This window comes from Salvelinus sp. IW2-2015, linkage group LG21 (genome assembly GCF_002910315.2).
Source record: "Salvelinus sp. IW2-2015 linkage group LG21, ASM291031v2, whole genome shotgun sequence".
Lineage (NCBI taxonomy): Eukaryota > Metazoa > Chordata > Actinopteri > Salmoniformes > Salmonidae > Salvelinus > Salvelinus sp. IW2-2015.
The window spans coordinates 1,664,435-1,683,821 of record NC_036861.1 but is presented as its reverse complement, the minus strand read 5'-3'; the positions used below and the strand labels follow the sequence as shown (position 1 = coordinate 1,683,821).

Here is a 19,387-nt window from a genome sequence, read left to right as displayed (position 1 = left end):
GCTTTCATTTTTGTTCATTGATTTCACCTGTGTTAGTACTCACCTGGTCTCATCAGCTCCTTATTAGTTCAGTTCATTCTGTGTGTGCCTTTGTGAGATACTGTTCGTTTTGACTCGACTGAGTCTGTTCCTAGCTCGTTTGTGAGAACCAGTATAGCCTTCAGTCCTACTTTTGATTCACCTGCCTGTTTGCCTACCTGTGTATGACCATTGCCTGCCTGTGACCACGATTCCTGCCTTCTGCGAAGGCGAAATAAACATCTGCCGCGCTCTGCGCGTGAATCTACACCCTTTTCTCCATGAGTATTCATTACACTAAGCTCATCTCTAACATTGTGTATTCTTTCTATAAAACATCTGTATAAATCTAATTTTAATGGTATTGAATGTGAACATTTTATTAAACATGTCCGTGGTCATTTCCAATTATTTCTGATGAGTTCAAGTCCCAGCCCAGCCTCACATTCAATTCGCGCATATATGTACAAAATGTATTTCAGCAGATTTCGTGCGTTTTTGTGCATTTTTGGGGGTGGTTCAATGCTTTGAAAATACACGAATTTCTGTGCTACTAATTCGTGCGAAAATACACGAATTTCTGTGCTACTTAATTCGTGCGAAAAGACACGAATTTAACCAGTAGGCGACACACAAGCCGTTGCAACAACCATAGACGCGATCGCCTGTATTTATTATTTTACGTTATGAATATATAGATATTTTGTCTTTTTTTAACAATTTAACCATAAGAGGTTATATATGTATTGTCTTTATTTAATCCCTATTAAAACATTGTGGTTTATGCCTATATGTACTGTTTTCGATTTTTCTGAACAGACTTTTCAGATAGAATGAATGTAAGCAATGCATGATGGTTAATGGTGTTTATTCGGTTGTAGTTCCATGTATTTCTTAAAAAATAAACGTGTAAACCATTTTATTGACCAGAATGTAACTGAAAATACAATGCAGCCTTGCCATTGTCCATCAATAACAAAACATTTTTTTTTCGTATAACATTTGTGGGAAACGTATGCAGTCATTGTAGTCTTACATTTTGTTGGCCAACCAAAATTACCAAAACGTTAACCCGTAATAAGGCTAGGGTGGCTGAGTGTAAATACATGGCTCTGAGTGTAAGCACCTTTTCACTAGAAACGTTCTTGTGTTCAAATTACCGTCAGTGCGAAAATAGCTAGAAAGCTTTCGTATTTCCACTTGGCTGCACCTACGGTTACGATAAACGATAAATCAAGTGCAATACCTGCGTCGACCTGTGTCGAGCAGCAAAACACCGGAAAGCTTCTAGCCTACCGGAAAATACAAGAAGAACAAGAATAGTACCTCATCCGGTCATGTGACACTCTGGATGCCCCCTAAAAGCAATTTCAACCGTTTTGAAAAATGACGCCTGGTAACCCCCAAAAAATACCAGGTGCATGAAAAGTTTGGAATCTCTCATCTTTGCAGGACTACGTTCAAGAACACAAAGAAACAGAACACAAGGTTGACTTAGAAAATAAATACAGAACCTTACACTTAGGGTTTTTACACAAGGTATTGTSAATATTTAAGGCAGAAAGAGATTTTCTCTTAAAGTTACATTTTTCTTGATCTAATAAAGGCCGTTTTAGCTAAATAAATGTACATTTGATCTAGTTCTATTCGAGATGTATTCAGATCTGTTTCTTCCTTTTCTGAAGGGGTATGCTTTTCTAAAAGAACATTCAATTTATTCATATACTCATATTCTTTCAAACAACATTTTTGCCACTTTAATTCCTTACTGCGTGTAATGGCGATAGATCTTACTTTGAATTTAAATATTTCCCAGCTACTTCCATGTTTTGGTTCTAAATCATTTAAATTAAACGAGTCTATGATCAAGTTCTTTAAGCTCTTGTTAAAGACTGGATCATTTAGGAGTGAATTATTACATTTCCAGTATCCTCCAACGCCACTGGATTTTTCTGAACATTCTAACTTAAATAATATAATTTTATGATCAGTCAAAGGAGCAGGTTTTATGGCTTACGTCTTGTACACACTAAAAGTGGGGGAGAAATGAGAAACCTATGGTCAAATCCACAATTTATCTGTTTCTCATGATACACCTTATAACTCTTTAGATATATTTCCACCTAGAATAGCTCAAAGAGCTCAGAATAGTGATATCATAACCTAATTTTGCAGTAAACTGACAGTGATTGATGACACTTAAACGAATACACCTGTGTAACTATTACAATTGTGTAACTATTACACAGGTGTATTCGTTTAAGTGTCTACTAAAGCGCCATGCATCAATCACTGTCAGTTTACTGCAAAATTAGGTTATGATATCACTATTCTGAGCTCTTTGAGCTATTCTAGGTGGAAATATATCTAAAGAGTTATAAGGTGTTTCATTAAAGTCTCCAGCTATTATAAGCCATACATTTGTGTACTTGTTTTGCAGCTCAGTAAGCTTATCAGTCTTATTTGAGGTAAGAGTTGTACCTATACACATTGCATATAATAAAAAAAACTCTTATCTAGTTTGGAGATCAATATAACCCATCTCCCATCTTTGGACATACAAGACTCTGAAATATCACCTCTAAACTTATGAAGCAATATCATAGTACCAGCTGAGTGGTAAGACCCGTGACTATAATAAACAGTATTTCCCCATTGTGATTTCCAAAAACTAGAATCTGAATCGCAGGAGCGAGTCTTCTGCAGTAGAATGAAATCTGCATTAGAGTGTTTACAAAATAAATAAAAAAGTGGTTTTCTTTCAGTTATGGTTCGTAAACCCCTGCCATTTACCGATACAATATTTAGTGCATTGAATTCAATGCGCCCTGTGCTTTGGCGAAAACATATGTGACGCGTGACCGGAAGTTGTAACACTGCTGATGCTACCACCACCAAATGCTACGTTCCCCCATGAATCCAAAGCTGGTAACAGGTATTTCAATTTATGTTGACAATTGTGTTATCCCAAGTTGCAGAGAGAGTCTTGCTATATATACGCTTTATATCATGCAAAAGGCAATGTTTAATTAGCTTGACGAACAATAACACACGCCGCTGGTGAGAGATTTGCTAGCCACTCATCCCAATGTTTACAAATGTYCCCCTAMGCAAGTGTGGCTGACTAGTGACAGTGACAGCTAGCTAGCTAGACCATGTGCAACTGAATCATAGAGGTAGACTGCTTATAGAGACACAAACACATTTCTTATGACCAGCCAAAACAAAACATTTAGCTACATGTGTACTGTAACTAGCTAGTACAGAACTGTGTTGTAGCCTATGTGAACTCACCCTTAAAAGCCCAACCTGTTTGACGAGCTTAACACAGGTAGGCCTGGTTGAAGTCAACTACAAGTGTTGCTGACAGATTTGATCAGACAGGTTGAAAAACGAATTACAGAAGTAGTATAGATATCTGCAATGTTTATAAACTTTTCCCTAGATGCTTGGAGAATGGGGAGAGGTGCGGTGGCTGGTTTTGGCCCCAGTGAGTTWTTCTCTGGCYTGTGCCACACGGACAGCCTAGACCCGTTCCCAGTGTGGCGGGATGGAGCCATCAGCCCCTGTTTTAACCAGCTGGTTCTGGGAGCCCTGGCTCACGCTGTATTGGCCGTCTTCAGTGCCTGCTACCTGAGTGCTCAGAGGTAATGTTAGGTCACACAGTCAGGCCCCTCACAAAATCACAAGGCATAGGCTACAGCATTCTGGCCACTATTAATCCTACAGCACATAAAGTAGTATGCGATACAGACCCACATATTGTACCTACGTGTACCTAGGTAAAATAAAGATGTTTGATTTCTACCTCCAGAACAGTAAGTTCATGTCTGTACTGGATCCCATTCTKTAGATTGGCATCTTTATCAGTTATTATATCTAGCCAGGCCATATTTCAGACAGTTCATYGACCATTTTATCCTTTTGCACTACACAGATGCAGCCTCCTCCGATCCTCTCCCCCGTGTGGTTGGGGCCTCAGGGTGGCCTCGGCCCTGCTGGTGACCCTGCTCTTCGTGGTGGACTTGGTCCTTGTGGTCCACCTCCACCGGGGGGACATGTACYTGGACGTCCTGGCTGATGGATGTGCCGTCCTGGCATGGCTGGTCCACTTTGGGGCCCTGCTTGTCCTCCAGAGGTCCATCTATAGAAGAACCAGGGGTCCCTCTGTGTTACTACTGCTGGTCCTGTTGCCTATCCCTAACCTGGTGGTCACCCTGCTGGCTTACGCCCAGGAGGCCACCTACCTGGACCTGGCGGAGCCCCTTAAAGTGGCACGGCTGGTGTTCGCAGCCACCCGGGGACTCTCTCTCCTGGTCTACCTCCTGGCCTTCGCTGCTCCCTGCGTCGGTGAAGGGAGTTACACCTCCATGTCCGTCAATGATGCAGACAGCTTTCTCCTCATCCCAGAGAGTTCCTACCAGGACACGGAAGAGGTGGTGGCAGAGGATGGCAGTAGCTTCATCTCCCGCCTGATGTACCTGTGGTTGAACCCTCTACTGAGGCGCGGCCGGCGTGGGGAGCTGGAGAAGCCATGCAACGTCTATCTCCTTCCCCGGAGGCTCCGCACCAGCGCAGTGCGCCGACACTTCCTCCGCTGCTGGGAGGACTGCCAACAGGGGGCAGCAACACAGAGAGGGAACACTACACCCAGGCCTGCAAACAGGAGCCTACAGAACGGAACATGGACTTCACCCCTTCAGGAGGAACTATCTGGTATAGCAGTGGAGGAGGTAGGACTGTTAAAAGTGTTGCACAAAGCCTTCGGACTGCGCTACTACCTGCTTGGTGTGCTGAAGCTAGCGGGCAACATGCTGAGCTTCGTGGGACCCCTGCTCCTCAGCAGCCTGGTGCACTACATGGAAGAGGAGGGGGCCCCCGTCAGCCAAGGGGCCTGGTGTGCCACGGGCCTCTTCTTCAGCACCTTCTTCTCTGCCCTCATCCGGAACATCTTTGCCTTCGAAGTCTCGAAGGTCTCACTCTCGGCGCGCGCCGCCCTCATCTCCGCCATCTACGGCAAAGCACTGCGGGTCAGCGGCGGCAGCCTGGCAGCGCGGTTCACCCTGGGCGAGGTGGTCAACTTCATGAGCACGGACACGGACCACGTGATCAACTTCTTCAACAATTTCCACGAGGTGTGGAGTATGCCCTTCCAGTTCTCCATTGCCCTCTACCTGCTCTACCTGCAGGTGGGTGTGGCCTTCCTAGGAGGACTGGGTGTGGCTCTGCTGCTGGTGCCGCTCAATAAGGTGCTGGCCTCGAAGATCATGGAGAATAACAAGCACATGCTCACACATAAGGATAGTCGTGTCAAGGTGAGATTCTCTATGGCTTTGACTATCTTTTACKTTTATCTTAACACCAACCATAGCAACACCTATATGAATGCTATCATTTTTATTGTTTAGAGCAGTACTATGAAGTAGTAATTACAACATAAAACTTCTATAGCTTTTATATTAAAAGTCTTCGATGTCAAGCTGCGAAACTGCTTGCAGACGTTTCACCTAAAGATGTGAACTCAACAATGTCGTCTGTCTGCCCTGTCCTTGCCTTCCAGCTAATGACAGAGGTCCTCTTTGGAATACGAGTCATCAAGTTCTACAACTGGGAGGCCTACTTTGCCCAGAAGATAGCAGGTTGTCGGAGGCAAGAGCTATCCCACCTCAAGGCCATTAAGTACCTGGATGCTGTGTGCGTGTACACCTGGGGATCTCTACCCGTAGTCATATCTATCATCACCTTCGTCACATACGTGCTGCTCGGCCATGAGCTCACTGCAGCCACGGTAGGCATGGTCCATATTTCATTTTGTGAAACTAGAGTGACTCATCCGATAGTAGTWACCATTTAAAAGTGAGCAAAATATTTTGCAATCAATCTGTTCCAATGTCCTCACTAGCAATACCACCTTGTATGAAGTAATGTTTCGGATGGAACATTCCAAGTGGTAGCTATGCTAGAATGGACATTGGAACAGACATACTAACTATTGAAAGACCTACTAACTGATACCCAGGAACACAATGATGATGTGGGTGCATGAGACTAATTCGAATAGGGACACTTTCCCTCCTCCATTGCAGGTGTTCACCACTCTGGCTCTAGTGGGCATGCTGATCGTCCCCCTCAACAGCTTCCCCTGGGTCCTCAACGGCATCCTGGAGGCCAAGGTGTCCCTGGACCGCATCCAACGCTTCCTCAAGCTTCCCAACCAGGACCTCGATGCATACTTCAGTCATGGTAGGTGTGTGTGTGTGTGTGTGTGTGTGCTCAGCATAAATAAAGTACATTTTGCTTGTACATACATTACTAATTAATACATGTGCAATAACTGTGTCTATGAAAGTGAGATATGCAAATATGTGTATGAATGTTTTTCATTGACTTTGTGGCTCCAACTTACAGTGGCCCCTGAGGACCCCCAGGACGCCATTGTGATGAGTCAGGGCATATTCTCATGGCAGGGGCCTGGGGGGCCAGACCACCCCACAAGCTCTGATACTGAATCCCCCAAAGGAAGTCTGATGCTCCATAGCCTCAACCTATCCATCACTAAGGTGTGTACCCTGCATCACAAACTATGTAACCTATACAGCTTGGAAATCATGGGGTCTACCATCTTATCACAGCAAAGATGTATCTTTTTCTTGTCTGMCAGGGATCCCTAGTTGTTGTGGTGGGCAAGGTGGGCTGTGGGAAGAGCTCCTTACTGGCAGCCATCACTGGAGAACTCAACAGGTAGTGCTCATCGCCTCATTTACTAAGCTTACAAAGCTCAAGTAAATTTGTTTTGTTGGTTTATTTCAATGACCTTTTTGGATCTATCATTGAGTTATTACTTCCCTCTGTAGGCGTGGAGGTGATGTATACGTCCAGGGCAGGGAGGATGGGTTTGGTTTAGCCGCTCAGGAGCCGTGGATCCAGCATGCAACAGTTCGGGACAACATCCTGTTTGGGAAGGACTACAACAGTTCTTTCTACCAAGCCGTGGTGGAGGCCTGTGCGCTCACAGACGACCTCAATGTGAGACTCCCCTCTCTTTTTCACTCTCTTTATCTGTTTCTCTCTCTCTGCTTCAATCTCTCTTGTCCTCATAGACAACCTCAATGCTAGCTTTATCCCTTGTTCCATTTTATTTTGGCTCAGTCCAAACTTTACTTGACCAACCTCTAATATATTTGTTATATATCCAATGAATGTTATAAACACAAATTCCAAACTCGGTGCATTTGAAAATATTTGACTGAATTGTCTTGTTTGTCCAGATTCTGCCTAATGGGGACAGGACCGAGGTGGGAGAGAACGGAGTTACTCTGAGTGGAGGACARAAAGCTCGCCTGGCCTTGGCCAGAGCTGTTTACATGGTAAGAGTCCTCACCAGAATCCATGGTAACACAACAGCCATCTAGAAAAGACAGAGACTGTGTTTCAGTGAATCTCCAACTTTATTTAACAAGCAAGCTTTTGCCAGGTTAGAAGTGTGGATAGCAGAAAACATTCAATAATTTGCTTTTTGTATTGGATGTCAATCTCTCTTTTAAACAAACAAGGAGAAAGACATTTTCCTCCTGGATGATCCACTGGGAGCAGTAGACTCTGACGTGGCCCATCACCTCATGGAGAGATGCATCATGGGGATCCTCAGGAGCAAGACCAGAATCCTTTGCACCCACCGCATAGAGTTTGTGGACAAAGCTGATGTGGTGATTCTCATGGACAATGGAACAATTATTAAAACGGGTAGTGAACTCTGGCCTTACGTTCTTCAATTGATAATGGAATAATGAWTTACTTTTCTGTGTAAACGCATATGTCTGAATAAACACTATGTCCTTCTCATTTGTTTTAAATAGGTACACCTGAAGAGGTCCTTCCTTTGGTAGAAGCAGTGCCCAAGAACCGGAAGAATGACAGTAATGTAAAGGTGAAAGGTACCAGTAGTCATTAATGTCTCTTAGCATTGTGTTTTGGAATATATTGCTTGCAACACAGAGCTAATATCACTGATGCAGAGGAATGAAAGTCCATTTGATTATTTTCTACACCTTGTTGTTGAATTGTGTGATGGACTACTCTATGGAAAAATTRGCAGGTGTTTTTATTTGCGTTCTGACTTGAATCAGATGTTATTGAGCGAGAGGAGGAGCAGGGTCCGTCCAATGAGCTGTTTGCAGAGGTGGAGTCTTCACTGTCAAGGGAGGAGCAGAAGGCGGTGGGCGGGCTGGCCTGGAAGGTTTACCACACCTACTGGAGAGCGGTAGGAGGGGCCTTGGCTGTCTCCATCTTGCTGTCCCTACTCCTCATGCAAGGTACAGCGACCACCTGGTGCCTTAATATGACATCACACTTCTGTTGCCTTTGCTGGCTTGTTTATGTATTTTACATTTTGCTGTCTCTGTCCCTCAGCCTCTAAGAATGTGTCTGACTGGTGGCTGTCCCACTGGATCTCTAACCTGAAGAACAATGGTTCCGCCCAGAGTGTTCTCATGCCTGCCTACAGCTCACCACACCTGCTGCTATTCTCTCCTGGAGGACTAATGTAAGTTAGATAGAGGTTGTTACAACGTTGRGACTGATACACGATTCAATTACTCAGAATGTGCAGTGTCATTCCTCTTATATAATCCACTGTTAGGTTCTAAATAACACGGCAAAAACTGATGGACAACTATAAAAGCTCAAACCAAGTTTATTCACCCAAAGGGTCGAACAGCTGAACAGACAAGAACAGCACGAGTTTCCCCCAGCACGAGTATATATACCCCAATTTGGGTGTTGTATCCTCCTTCTCTCTAAACATGACATCTTTATTGCTAGGCAGGAAGTTAAGTGATGCGGGCAATAAACAGTTCCTTCTCCCTTAATCTGACCTGACCTCTGCCCCACATTCCTCACTAAACCACATATCTCCACCCTTATCAGTGACTGCAACGGTGTGATTGCCTCTCCTTTACTCAGTACATTCCAAGCTTAATTGCCTCCACCATATACATTCCTCCTACAGACAACCATTTACTTCTGGTGTAGAAACCAGACTATGGCACTCAATATTTCAAGTTTAGGAGTCAGAACCTATCACCACTTATGACTCCACACTGCTTTAAGTCACACTTTGGTACTCTACATTGATATGCTAGAGACTCTAAATCTAAATCTTTTAGATTGTGCAGTAAAAGAATTAGGTGTCAAATCGCAGACATCCATGATGCAGCACACACGCATGACCAGATTTATTAAAATGTGTGTTTTCTCCCCTTAGCCCCAGGTACCCTGTCAATATTATGGAAACGACAGCTTTCGCCAACATGAGCTCGGAGGTGAAGTTCTATCTGACGGTTTACGGTTCCATTGCGGGTGCTAACACGGTCTTCACCGCCTTCCGAGCCTTCCTCTTTGCCTTTGGAGGCATCCGTGCAGCATCGGTCGTCCACAACAGGCTGCTTGACACAGTCCTCAAGGTTGAGTGTCTTCTGTTCAGTTGACCCCTCGGGAAACTGGTTTAGTCATGACCATGGTCATGGTTTCGATCATGCAAAAGCAGTATTTTACATTTATAGCATAATTATGATTTTTCTGGAAAATTCTCATGGTTCAACTCATGCTGTGAGAGCAGTGGAGGCTGCTGAGGGGAGGATGGCTCATAGTAATGGCTGGAATGGTGTCAATGGAATGGTATAATACATATCAAAGACGTGGTTGATAACACTCCATTGACTTCATTCCAACCATTATCCATTCCAGCCTCTACTGTGTGAGAGTTGATGTTCTGTAGATMATTTACAGTGTACTTGTTTTGTCCACACATTCCTAGTGTTGGGTACTGTTTCTAAAAAAAAAAAAAAAATGTTTTTAATACATTTTGTAGTATTTATTTTAAAGGTATATTTTTTGTACATAAACCAAAATGCTTTATTGGATAGAGGTGAGACAGTGGGAAAGATAGTTTTAGGCTGAAAAGGCATTGGTCCGGATTCGAACCCATGCTGCAGCCATATATGTGATCCGAAGGCAGTGGTTCAGACTGCTAGACTACCTAAATCCACGTSTTTGTAGTGTTTACTGTTTACATTGCCATGATAGAGTACAAACACACCTAACTAACCCTCACCTGCCTCTCTATATCAATCCAGGCTACAGTTACCTTCTTCGACACTACACCGCTGGGCCGCGTCCTTAACCGCTTCTCCTCCGACCTGTACAGCGTGGATGACACTCTCCCTTTCTTCCTCAACATCCTGCTGACTAACATMTTCRGCCTGCTGGGCATGCTGGTAGTGATGAGCTACAGCCTGCCCTGGTTCCTAGTGGCCCTGCTGCCCCTGGGCCTGCTTTACCACTGCACACAGCGCTTCTACCGACACACATCCAGAGACCTGAAGCGTCTGTGCAGCCTCACCCTCTCGCCRGTGTATTCGCATTTCTCTGAGACGCTGAGTGGCCTRGGTACCATCCGAGCAAGCTCCAGTGCCTCCAGGTGAGGACAGTAAAGTTAGAATGAGGAATTTATATTTTGGACCCACCTAGATCTGTGGTTACCAACCTTGATTTGGCTAGTTGAATCAGGGGTGTTGGCCAAAACATCGTTTTTTTTGGAAGGAGGTTCATGTTCTTTGTCTGTTGTGGCTCTAGATTCGAGGAGGAGAACGAGCGGCGTCTGGAGCAGAACCAGCGCTGTCTGTTCCTTAGCAACGCCGCCATGCAGTGGCTGGACATCCGCCTGCAGATGATCGGCGTTGTCGTGGTGACGGGCATCAGCGTGATCGCTGTCGTCCAGCACCAGTTCAAATCGATCGACCCAGGTGAGCAGCCAGCTAGCATGTTAGCATGTGTCCCATAGTCAGCACAGGTTTAGCACAACACAGGCCTTGACTCAGATTACACTGCTGATGTCTACTAGTTGTTGAGGCTGCTGTAGAGGAGAATCTAGAAATAGTATCAGTACATGTACTCTGAATATACAAAACATTAAGAACACCTTCTCTTTCCATGACGTAGACTGACCAGGTGAATCCAGGTGTTAGCTATGATCCCTTATTAATGTCACTTGTTAAATGAACTTCGATCAGTGTTGATGAAGGGGAGGAGACCGGTTTAAGAAGGATTTTTAAGCCTTGAGAAAATTGAGGCATGGATTGTGTATGTGTGCCATTCGGAGGGTGAATGGGCAAGACAAAATATTTAAGTGCCTTTTGAACAGGGTATGGTAGTAGGTGCCAGGCGCACCGTTTGTGTCAAGAACTGCAACGCTGATGGGTTTTTCTATGCGCATCAGTTTCCTGTGTGTATCAAGAATGGTCCACCACCCAAAGGACATCCAGCCAACTTGACACAACTGTGGAAAGCATTGGAGTCAACGTGGGCCAGCATCCCTGTGGAATGATTTCGACACCTTGTAGAGTCCATGCCCCGACGAATTGAAGCRGTTCTGAGACCATTATTGTTTTGTATAGAGTATACTCAGTGTATGTCTTGTTTGCTGTGCCTAGGCCTTAATAATAACTGTTTGTTCTATGGTTGTTCTCCCTGCCAGGTCTGGTGGGTCTTTCCCTGTCCTATGCTCTGTCCATCACAGGCCTGCTGTCAGGCCTCATCTTCAACTTTACCCAGACAGAGATGCAGCTGGTGAGTGTGGAGCGCACCGAGGAGTACTCYACCACCCTGCCCACTGAGCCACAACACAGCAACCCACAGGTGAGGAGTCCTGTGAGGACGTGTGTCTTATAGCATGCCACTCAGTTGCACCTCATTGAGGAGGTTTCATAATTCCTTTTTTTCAATGTCAGAAGTGTACGCCACTCTGTAGACCTTTTAGAAGGTTATGTGGCAGGTTTTCAGTKGTTGTCTTCATGAGGTGTTGGATAGGTGTTATTTCTAAAATGATTAAATCTATTTGTTCAAGTTCTTTGGGTCTTTTAGCCTGGTCAGTTACTTCTTACTGAAGTGGCCATTCAGGGGAATAGAAAACAAGTAAGTTTGTTAAATGACTGAGGACCCATCTACTTCCGTCTTTACCATAGGTGCCCACCTCGTGGCCGGAGCAGGGTTGGGTGGAGTTCCGTGGGGCCGTGCTGTCCTACAGAGAGGGGCTGCCCAACGCCCTGGACGGGGTGAGCCTGGTGGTCCGGCCTGGGGAGAAGGTGGGGGTGGTAGGCCGGACGGGCTCAGGCAAGTCGACCCTGTTCCTGGCCCTCTTCCGCATGGTGGAGCTGAATCAGGGTCAGATCTTACTGGATGGAGTGGACACCAGACAGGTGGGACTGGCCCAGCTCAGGTGAGAGGATTAAGAAATGATGGTGGTGAWATGATGATAATGGATTTTAATGGTTTTTTTTGTACTTTTCAAACTGCTAGACTCAACATTATTGTGTACTTGGATGATGATGGKGATCTGTGCATCTGTAATAAAAGCTCTTTATAGGTGACGACATTCATCGAGCACGTCTGCTTATTTTGAACTACAAAAAAATCGATGACTCTAGAGTAGTTGACGGATCCATWTTTTTACACTGTATTTGTGGCTCCCCCTTCAGGTCCAAACTGGCCATCATCCCCCAGGACCCGTTTCTGTTCAGCGGGACAGTGAGGGAGAACCTGGACCCACATGGACGTCACCCTGACCCCCGGCTACTGGAGGCCCTGGAACACTGTCACCTCAGCCCTGTCATCAACCGCATCGGTGAGAGAGAGGGAGGGTGGGAGAGAAAGAGAGGATTGAGAACAGTAGAGGGAGATTGAGATGGTGATAGAAGGGAGATGATGAAAAATCATGCAAATGAGAGGGTGATATAGCAGATGAGAAATAGGAAGAGTAGTTGAATTAAACAGACAAACAGAATGAGAGACCAATGGAGAGAAGAGGGGTATCAAACAGGGATACAAGTTATGACACGGAGATCATATGACATTAATAGGGATTCTATATGTAATCTATGCATCTAAACTCAGCAAAAAAAGAAACTTCCCTTTTTCAGGACCCTGTCTTTCAAAGATAATTTGTAAAAATCCAAATAACTTCACAGATCTTCCATGTAAAAGGTTTAAACACTGTTTCCCTTGTTCAATGAACCATTAAGAACCATAAACAATTAATGAGCATGCACCTGTGGAACGGTCGTTAAGACACTAACAGTTTACAGACGGTAGGCAATTAAGGTCACAGTTATGAAAACTTAGGACACTAAAGAGGCCTTTCTACTGACTCTGAAAAACACCAAAAGAAAGATGCCCAGGGTCCCTGCTCATCTGTGTGAACGTGCCTTAGGCATGCTGCAAGGAGGCATGAGGACTGCAGATGTGGCCAGGGCAATAAATGCAAATGTTCGTACCTGTAGACGCCTAAGACAGCTCTACAGGAGAGACATGGCAGGACCACAGTGTAAAGAACACCTGCACAGGATCGGTACATCCGAAATCATCACCTGCGGGACAGGTATGGAACAGGTACAGGATGGCAACAACAACTGCCAATAGTTACACCAGGACTCACAATCCCTTCATCAGTGCTCAAGTAGGTTGTCCGCAATAGGCTGGACCGATGGCTTGTAGGCATGTTGTAAAGGCAGCTCCCAAACATCACCGGCAACAACGTCGCCTATGGGCACAACCCACCGTCGGTGGACCAGACGGACTGGCAAAAAGTGCTCTTCACTGACGAGTCACGGTTTTGTCTCACCAGGGGTGATGGTCGGATTCGCGTTTATCGTTGAAGGAATGAGCGTTACACCGAGGCCTGTACTCTGGAGCGGGATCGATTTTGGAGGTGGAGGGTCCCGTCATGGTCTGGACGGTGTGTCATAGCATCATCGGACTGAGCTTGTTGTAATTGGCAGGCAATCTCAACGCTGTGTGTTATGAGGGTGGAGGATGTCTTCCCTGTGTGGTACCCTTCCTGCAGGCTCATCCAATATGACCCTCCAGCATGACAATCCACACGCACAGAACGAGCAGTATGGCTGATTTCCTGCAAAGACAGGAATGTCAGTGTTCTGCCATGGCTAGCGAAGAGCCAGATCTCAATCCATTGAGCACGTCTGAGGCCTGTTGGATCGGAGGGTGAGGGCTAGGGGCATTCCCCCAGAAAATGTCCGGGAACTTGCAGGTGCCTTGGTGGAAAGTGGGGTAACATCTCACAGCAAGAACTGGCAAATCTGGTGCAGTCCATGAGGAGGAGATGCACTGCAGTACTTAGTATCTGGTGTGGCCACCAGCTGCATTGACTGTTACTTTTGATTTTGACCCCACCACTTTGTTCAGGACACATTTAATCATTTCTGTTAGTCACATGTCTGTGGAACTTGTTCAGTTTATGTCTCAGTTGTTGAATCTTGTGTTCATACAAATATTTACACATGTTAAGTTTGCTGAAAACAAACGCAGTTGACATTGAGAGGACGTTTCTTTTTTTGCTGAGTTTATATGTCATTCTATGATTAGACCAGGGCTGTTAGGGTGAACGTATTACCGCCACACCGGCAGTCACTTGCCAGGACCGCAGTCAAATTCCACGTAACCGTTTAGTCATGGTAACTAGGCTTCTCCAAGCTCTGATGCTGCTGATGATCACTAGTAGCCTACCAAACTACCTAACTGCCTGGTACTCAGCACTCTATTGTCCTTCTAATCAATCTGATATCAATGCAAATGTAATCGATGAGCTGATGTTGCGCAATATTTCTATAGGCTATGCAATTGCGTGAGAAAACAGTGTTTTGATGGGATCCTCTTTTTAATAGAGGCCATCAGCTTTCAATAGGCTAGGCTTTCCTAATATTAAACACATTGCTTCGTTTTAAAACAGAAGTATAGCCTACCTGGCTGGCACTAAAATTAACCACGCGAAAACTCCATTCGCTATTTAAGCGCATAGATTGCATGTATTTTTTTMCCCTGCCCCTGTTCCGAGACAGGTCCATGATAACGGTCCATTCTAAGTGAAAACTAATTTCACACATATTATTTAGKATATGTAAAGACAAGATTAAATCAAGAATTGTCTGATGGGTGACAATATTRGCCCTTCACTTGTGAATGATCCCACTTGTGTGCATTAAGGCAAGAAACAACTCATGTAGCCTAGCCCATAGGCCTATATGTTTTGATAAGGTTTGAATCAAAAATAAAGTGGCCAAATAACTTCTTCTTAAAATKTAGGCACATTAATCCGTTTTTACAACCGGTGTAGAGCCTAACGAACATACATAGGCAGTGCGTGAGTTTCACATTTGTGGAAGATCATTTTCACCATTAAAAATGCACCTTTTATAATAAAGAATTACATGCATAATCGCATTTATGGTCACTTTTTGGAATGGCGTTTTCCCGCTAATTGATTGCATTTTGGAACATTCGTGCTTATAGCCTACTGCCGTGTACGTATTGCTGTGCTTATAATGTGAATAGCCCAATAGCTTATCAACATTTTAAGCTAAATGTTCAGATCTGTTGCATCAGCCTCATTGCTTTTAAAAGGTTTTTTATTTTCTAATAAATTTGCTAAAAACCTGTTTTCGCTTTGTCATTATGAGGTATTGTGTGTAAATTGAGGATCCAAATTAATTTAAGCCATTTTAGAATAWTGCTGTAACGTAACAAAATGTGGAAAAAGTGAAGGGGTCTGAATACTTTCCGAATGCACTGTATATTCAGACCAAGCGCACAACCGCCACTAGCCGTAAAAGGCATTGTTTTTTTTAAGGGGGCATTACGGCCACACTAGGGGGATGCCACYGGGAAATTGTAGGCATTATCAAGTGCTTGTCAAATTGTGAATGAGAGACTGATGAAGTGTGTGCTGCCTGTGCAAGAAACAACGCAGAGCTCATGCCTTTCATGCAACTTTTTTCAAATCATCATTAGTCGCATCTTGCAGCCTTAAAAAGTATTAAAAATCAAAACATATAGCCCAATGTTTGTATCACAACTAAAGTTTCCTGTTTCTTTGTTAACCCCTCAACACAGAATAGCCACATGTGCGCACTCCCTTAGAAATCGTTTGGAGAAAACATCCTTTCTATTTTATTCAGCTATGTTCAATTGAATTCTTCATACTATAAAATAATGCCACGGAATTCTAAGCAAATCTTGTCTGCTAAATGAACTAGTGTAGCCCACAGCCATATGGCATAGCCAGATCAGGGCCTAACATAACGACAACTCAGAGTATGCTATTCTGTTCTTCTGAAACAGACTACATTTTCTTAATATCATGTTTCTTTAGACCTGTCTAAAATAAATAATGGATTTATTGTGATGGTGAAGGTTATATTACATAGATTTATTAGAACATGTAGAGGTTCCAAAGGTCTGCATCGGTGTGGAAGCCAGGAGATGCCAAATGTGTTTGTTAATTAACGGTCAATTACTGTGAGACCGGYAGTTATTTGTTTTAAAATCACAAAATGTCATGACAGCCCTAGATTAGACCCATTTTTTTAAAAACGTGGTATGTCCCGTACGGTAAGAAATTAATTATACTTTCACCCCTGGTATCAAACCAAGTGAGAGTGAAAGAACAAGGACGTAAAGGAGAGTGAGAAAGGAAGAGAGTGAAGGTAGTAATTAGTTCATGTTTGTGTCTAAGAGTTTGGTCAGGTGGCCTCACTAACCTCTGAGTGTATTTGTGTATCTTAGGTGGTCTTGGTGCTGAGGTGGGAGAGCGGGGTAAGTCTCTCTCTCTGGGACAGAGACAGCTGCTGTGTCTGGCCAGGGCTCTGCTGACTGAAGCTAATGTAAGAACCAGCCCACACCATCCATCCATATCGATTACTAACATGGCTTTGAATTCAACCATCCATACCAATTACTAACATGGCTTTGAATTCTCAACCATCCGTATCAATTACAGACATGGCTTTGAATTCAACCATCCATATCAATTACTAGCATGGCTTTGAATTCTCAACCATCCGTATCAATTACAGACATGGCTTTGAATTCAACCATCCATATCAATTACTAGCATGGCTTTGAATTCAACCATCCATATCAATTACTAGCATGGCTTTGAATTCAAACCATCCATATCAATTACTAGCATGGCTTGGAATTAAACCATCCATATCAATTACTAGCATGGCTTTGAATTCAACCATCCATCAGTCAATTTACTAGCATGGCTTTGAATTCAACCATCCATATCAATTACTAGCATGGCTTTGAATTCAACCATCCATATAAATTACTAGCATGGCTTTGAAATTCAACCATCCATATCAATTACTAGCATGGCTTTGAATTCAACCATCCATATCAATTACTAGCATGGCTTTGAATTCAACCATCCAATCAATTACTAGCATGGCTTTGAATTCAACCATCCATATCAATTACTAGCATGGCTTTGAATTCAACCATCCATATCAATTACTATAGATGGCTTTGAATTCAACCATCCATATCAATTACTAGCATGGCTTTGAATTCAACCATCCATATCAATTACTAGCATGGCTTTGAATTCAACCATCCATATCAATTACTAGCATGGCTTTTTTTCTCAACCATTGTTTCCTCTCTATAGATTCTGTGCATTGACGAAGCTACAGCCAGCGTTGACCAAAAGACTGATAAACTGCTACAGCAGACAATCAGAGAGAAGTTTCAAGACAAGACCGTCCTCACCATTGCCCATAGGTAAATTATTCAGTGAACACAACTTTACATAATGATCTTAAGTGCTTTAGTAGACATTTATACTGAATTATACATAACTTAAGTTTTCATGGTACATTTATAACKTAATTTGATGTCCTAGTTTAAAAAGTGACACCTTGATTTTCTCTGTCACCAGAATCAACACCATCATGGACTCAGACAGGGTGCTGGTGATGCATTCTGGGAAGGTGGTGGAGTTTGACACCCCTGCTGATCTGTGCCAAAGAGACAACTCTATTTTCTGCAAGCTGGTTGGTGGGAGGGGAGAGTGAGAAGAGAAGCKATCAGAGGACTAATGACAATGGGAAATATCAATGGGGATCTCTCTCTGTTTCCCCACAGGAGGCCAGTGGTGGTCAGACTCTGTGGACCAACCAACCACCCGTCCAATGGAGGTGGTAGAAGTTGGCCCTATAATAATTACTGGTCCAGGGTTAGATTTGTTTTTCATCCCCATGATCATTAAGGTTAGGATTTGGTGTAGGGTAATTTGATCCTAGATCTGTAGTTAAGGGCGGCGACTTCTGCCTTGAGGCCCACCGACTGACATTTGACCTCAGAGAGCAAGGTCTGAATAGTCCAAAGACTGATTATTCTTTTACTACATTTTAGGAAGTCGGGTTAGTTCTCTAACCTGGGCGTCATGTGGGATTTCTCTGCTTTTTATTCGTAAACACGTTAATGTGGTACGAAAGAACTGACAATGTGTCAGTAGCACAGAGGTTCTAAAGAATCAATGAATAAGCACTTTAATTGCTTTTGTATGAAGGGAGTATTTTATAGCACTATAATGGATTTTGACTGAAAAATTGTCTTCCTAGAGCAAGTCAGTCATTCACTTTGCAGCATCGTCAATCATTTATGAATGTCTGAGATTCCTTTTGCACCTGGTCTATTGGCAGTATTAGTAATAGCTAGAAAGAGCGCACATTAATGGACATACTTCACATAGATAAAATGCATGTTTACACACTGTTTGCTGTACGGACGTACTATAGACGAATAGACTTTGTGATAAATAAAGACAATTTAAAGTTATTATTTTTCTATTTGTTTACCATTCACACAGAGCACATTTGTTTGGAAGCTCCTCACAATGTTGTTACGTCTGATTTCAAGCCATTCTGTAGTAGAACTACTGTATATCAGTCATTTGAGTATGTTTCTGTTTTGTAATACACTGTAAGAGAGAACAACTCAGGGAGAATCGCCTTTACATGCAGCGTTTTCAGTAGTGGTCACTACTCATGTACAGTAATATGAAGRTGTAATAAAATGGCTGCACTGATTTTACACATTTCTTGTCACTTTTTTWATTTATTGGGTTTGCCTGAAGATCATTGGGATAATCTTCATAATTAGTCATTATTTCTATGATTTACACATCCCATGTTATTGTTTTGTTGAGTTTGGGTTTATCAAAATGTCAGTATGATTACATAATTGTCATTAATGGTAGTTGGAAGGAGTAGCCCCACCTTAAAGGTATGGTTACATAGTAAGAATGTTATGTCTCATAAGTCAGTTCTATTCGAGTCTTAATCCCTAGATCATGCCACACCTTCATTGTTGTGTCTTATAATTACAATGAGTCATGAATGAACGCCTAGCTGCCCCTCCCTTGAAACAAGACAACWTTTTGGCACACCTCTGCATTTTTGTTATATTAACAGACAATTCTTTTTTTTCACCTGTCTTGGTGTGTCAGAGAAAG

The 19,387-nt window shown here is 43.4% G+C and overlaps 1 protein-coding gene across 2 annotated transcripts; it reads left to right on the top strand.

The window, feature by feature from the left end:
- Positions 1-2,833: 2,833 nt before the first annotated feature.
- LOC111982377 (ATP-binding cassette sub-family C member 10) lies at positions 2,834-18,966 on the top strand. Of its 2 annotated transcripts, XM_024013935.3 has the most exons (22): positions 2,853-2,953; positions 3,464-3,665; positions 3,956-5,333; positions 5,579-5,806; positions 6,105-6,261; positions 6,427-6,578; positions 6,680-6,759; positions 6,873-7,044; positions 7,287-7,385; positions 7,572-7,761; positions 7,875-7,952; positions 8,145-8,330; positions 8,428-8,560; positions 9,281-9,479; positions 10,152-10,495; positions 10,651-10,820; positions 11,552-11,712; positions 12,039-12,292; positions 12,552-12,697; positions 16,651-16,748; positions 17,540-17,652; positions 17,810-18,966. In XM_024013935.3, the coding sequence occupies exons 1-22, from the start codon at positions 2,917-2,919 to the stop codon at positions 17,943-17,945; spliced, it is 4,713 nt and encodes a 1,570-aa protein (XP_023869703.1). In that variant the 5' UTR covers positions 2,853-2,916; the 3' UTR covers positions 17,946-18,966. The 2 variants fall into 2 exon arrangements, with proteins under 2 accessions (XP_024003611.1, XP_023869703.1); XM_024147843.2 differs by lacking the exon at positions 3,464-3,665 and having other exon boundaries at positions 2,834-2,953.
- The last annotated feature ends 421 nt before the right edge of the window (positions 18,967-19,387 follow it).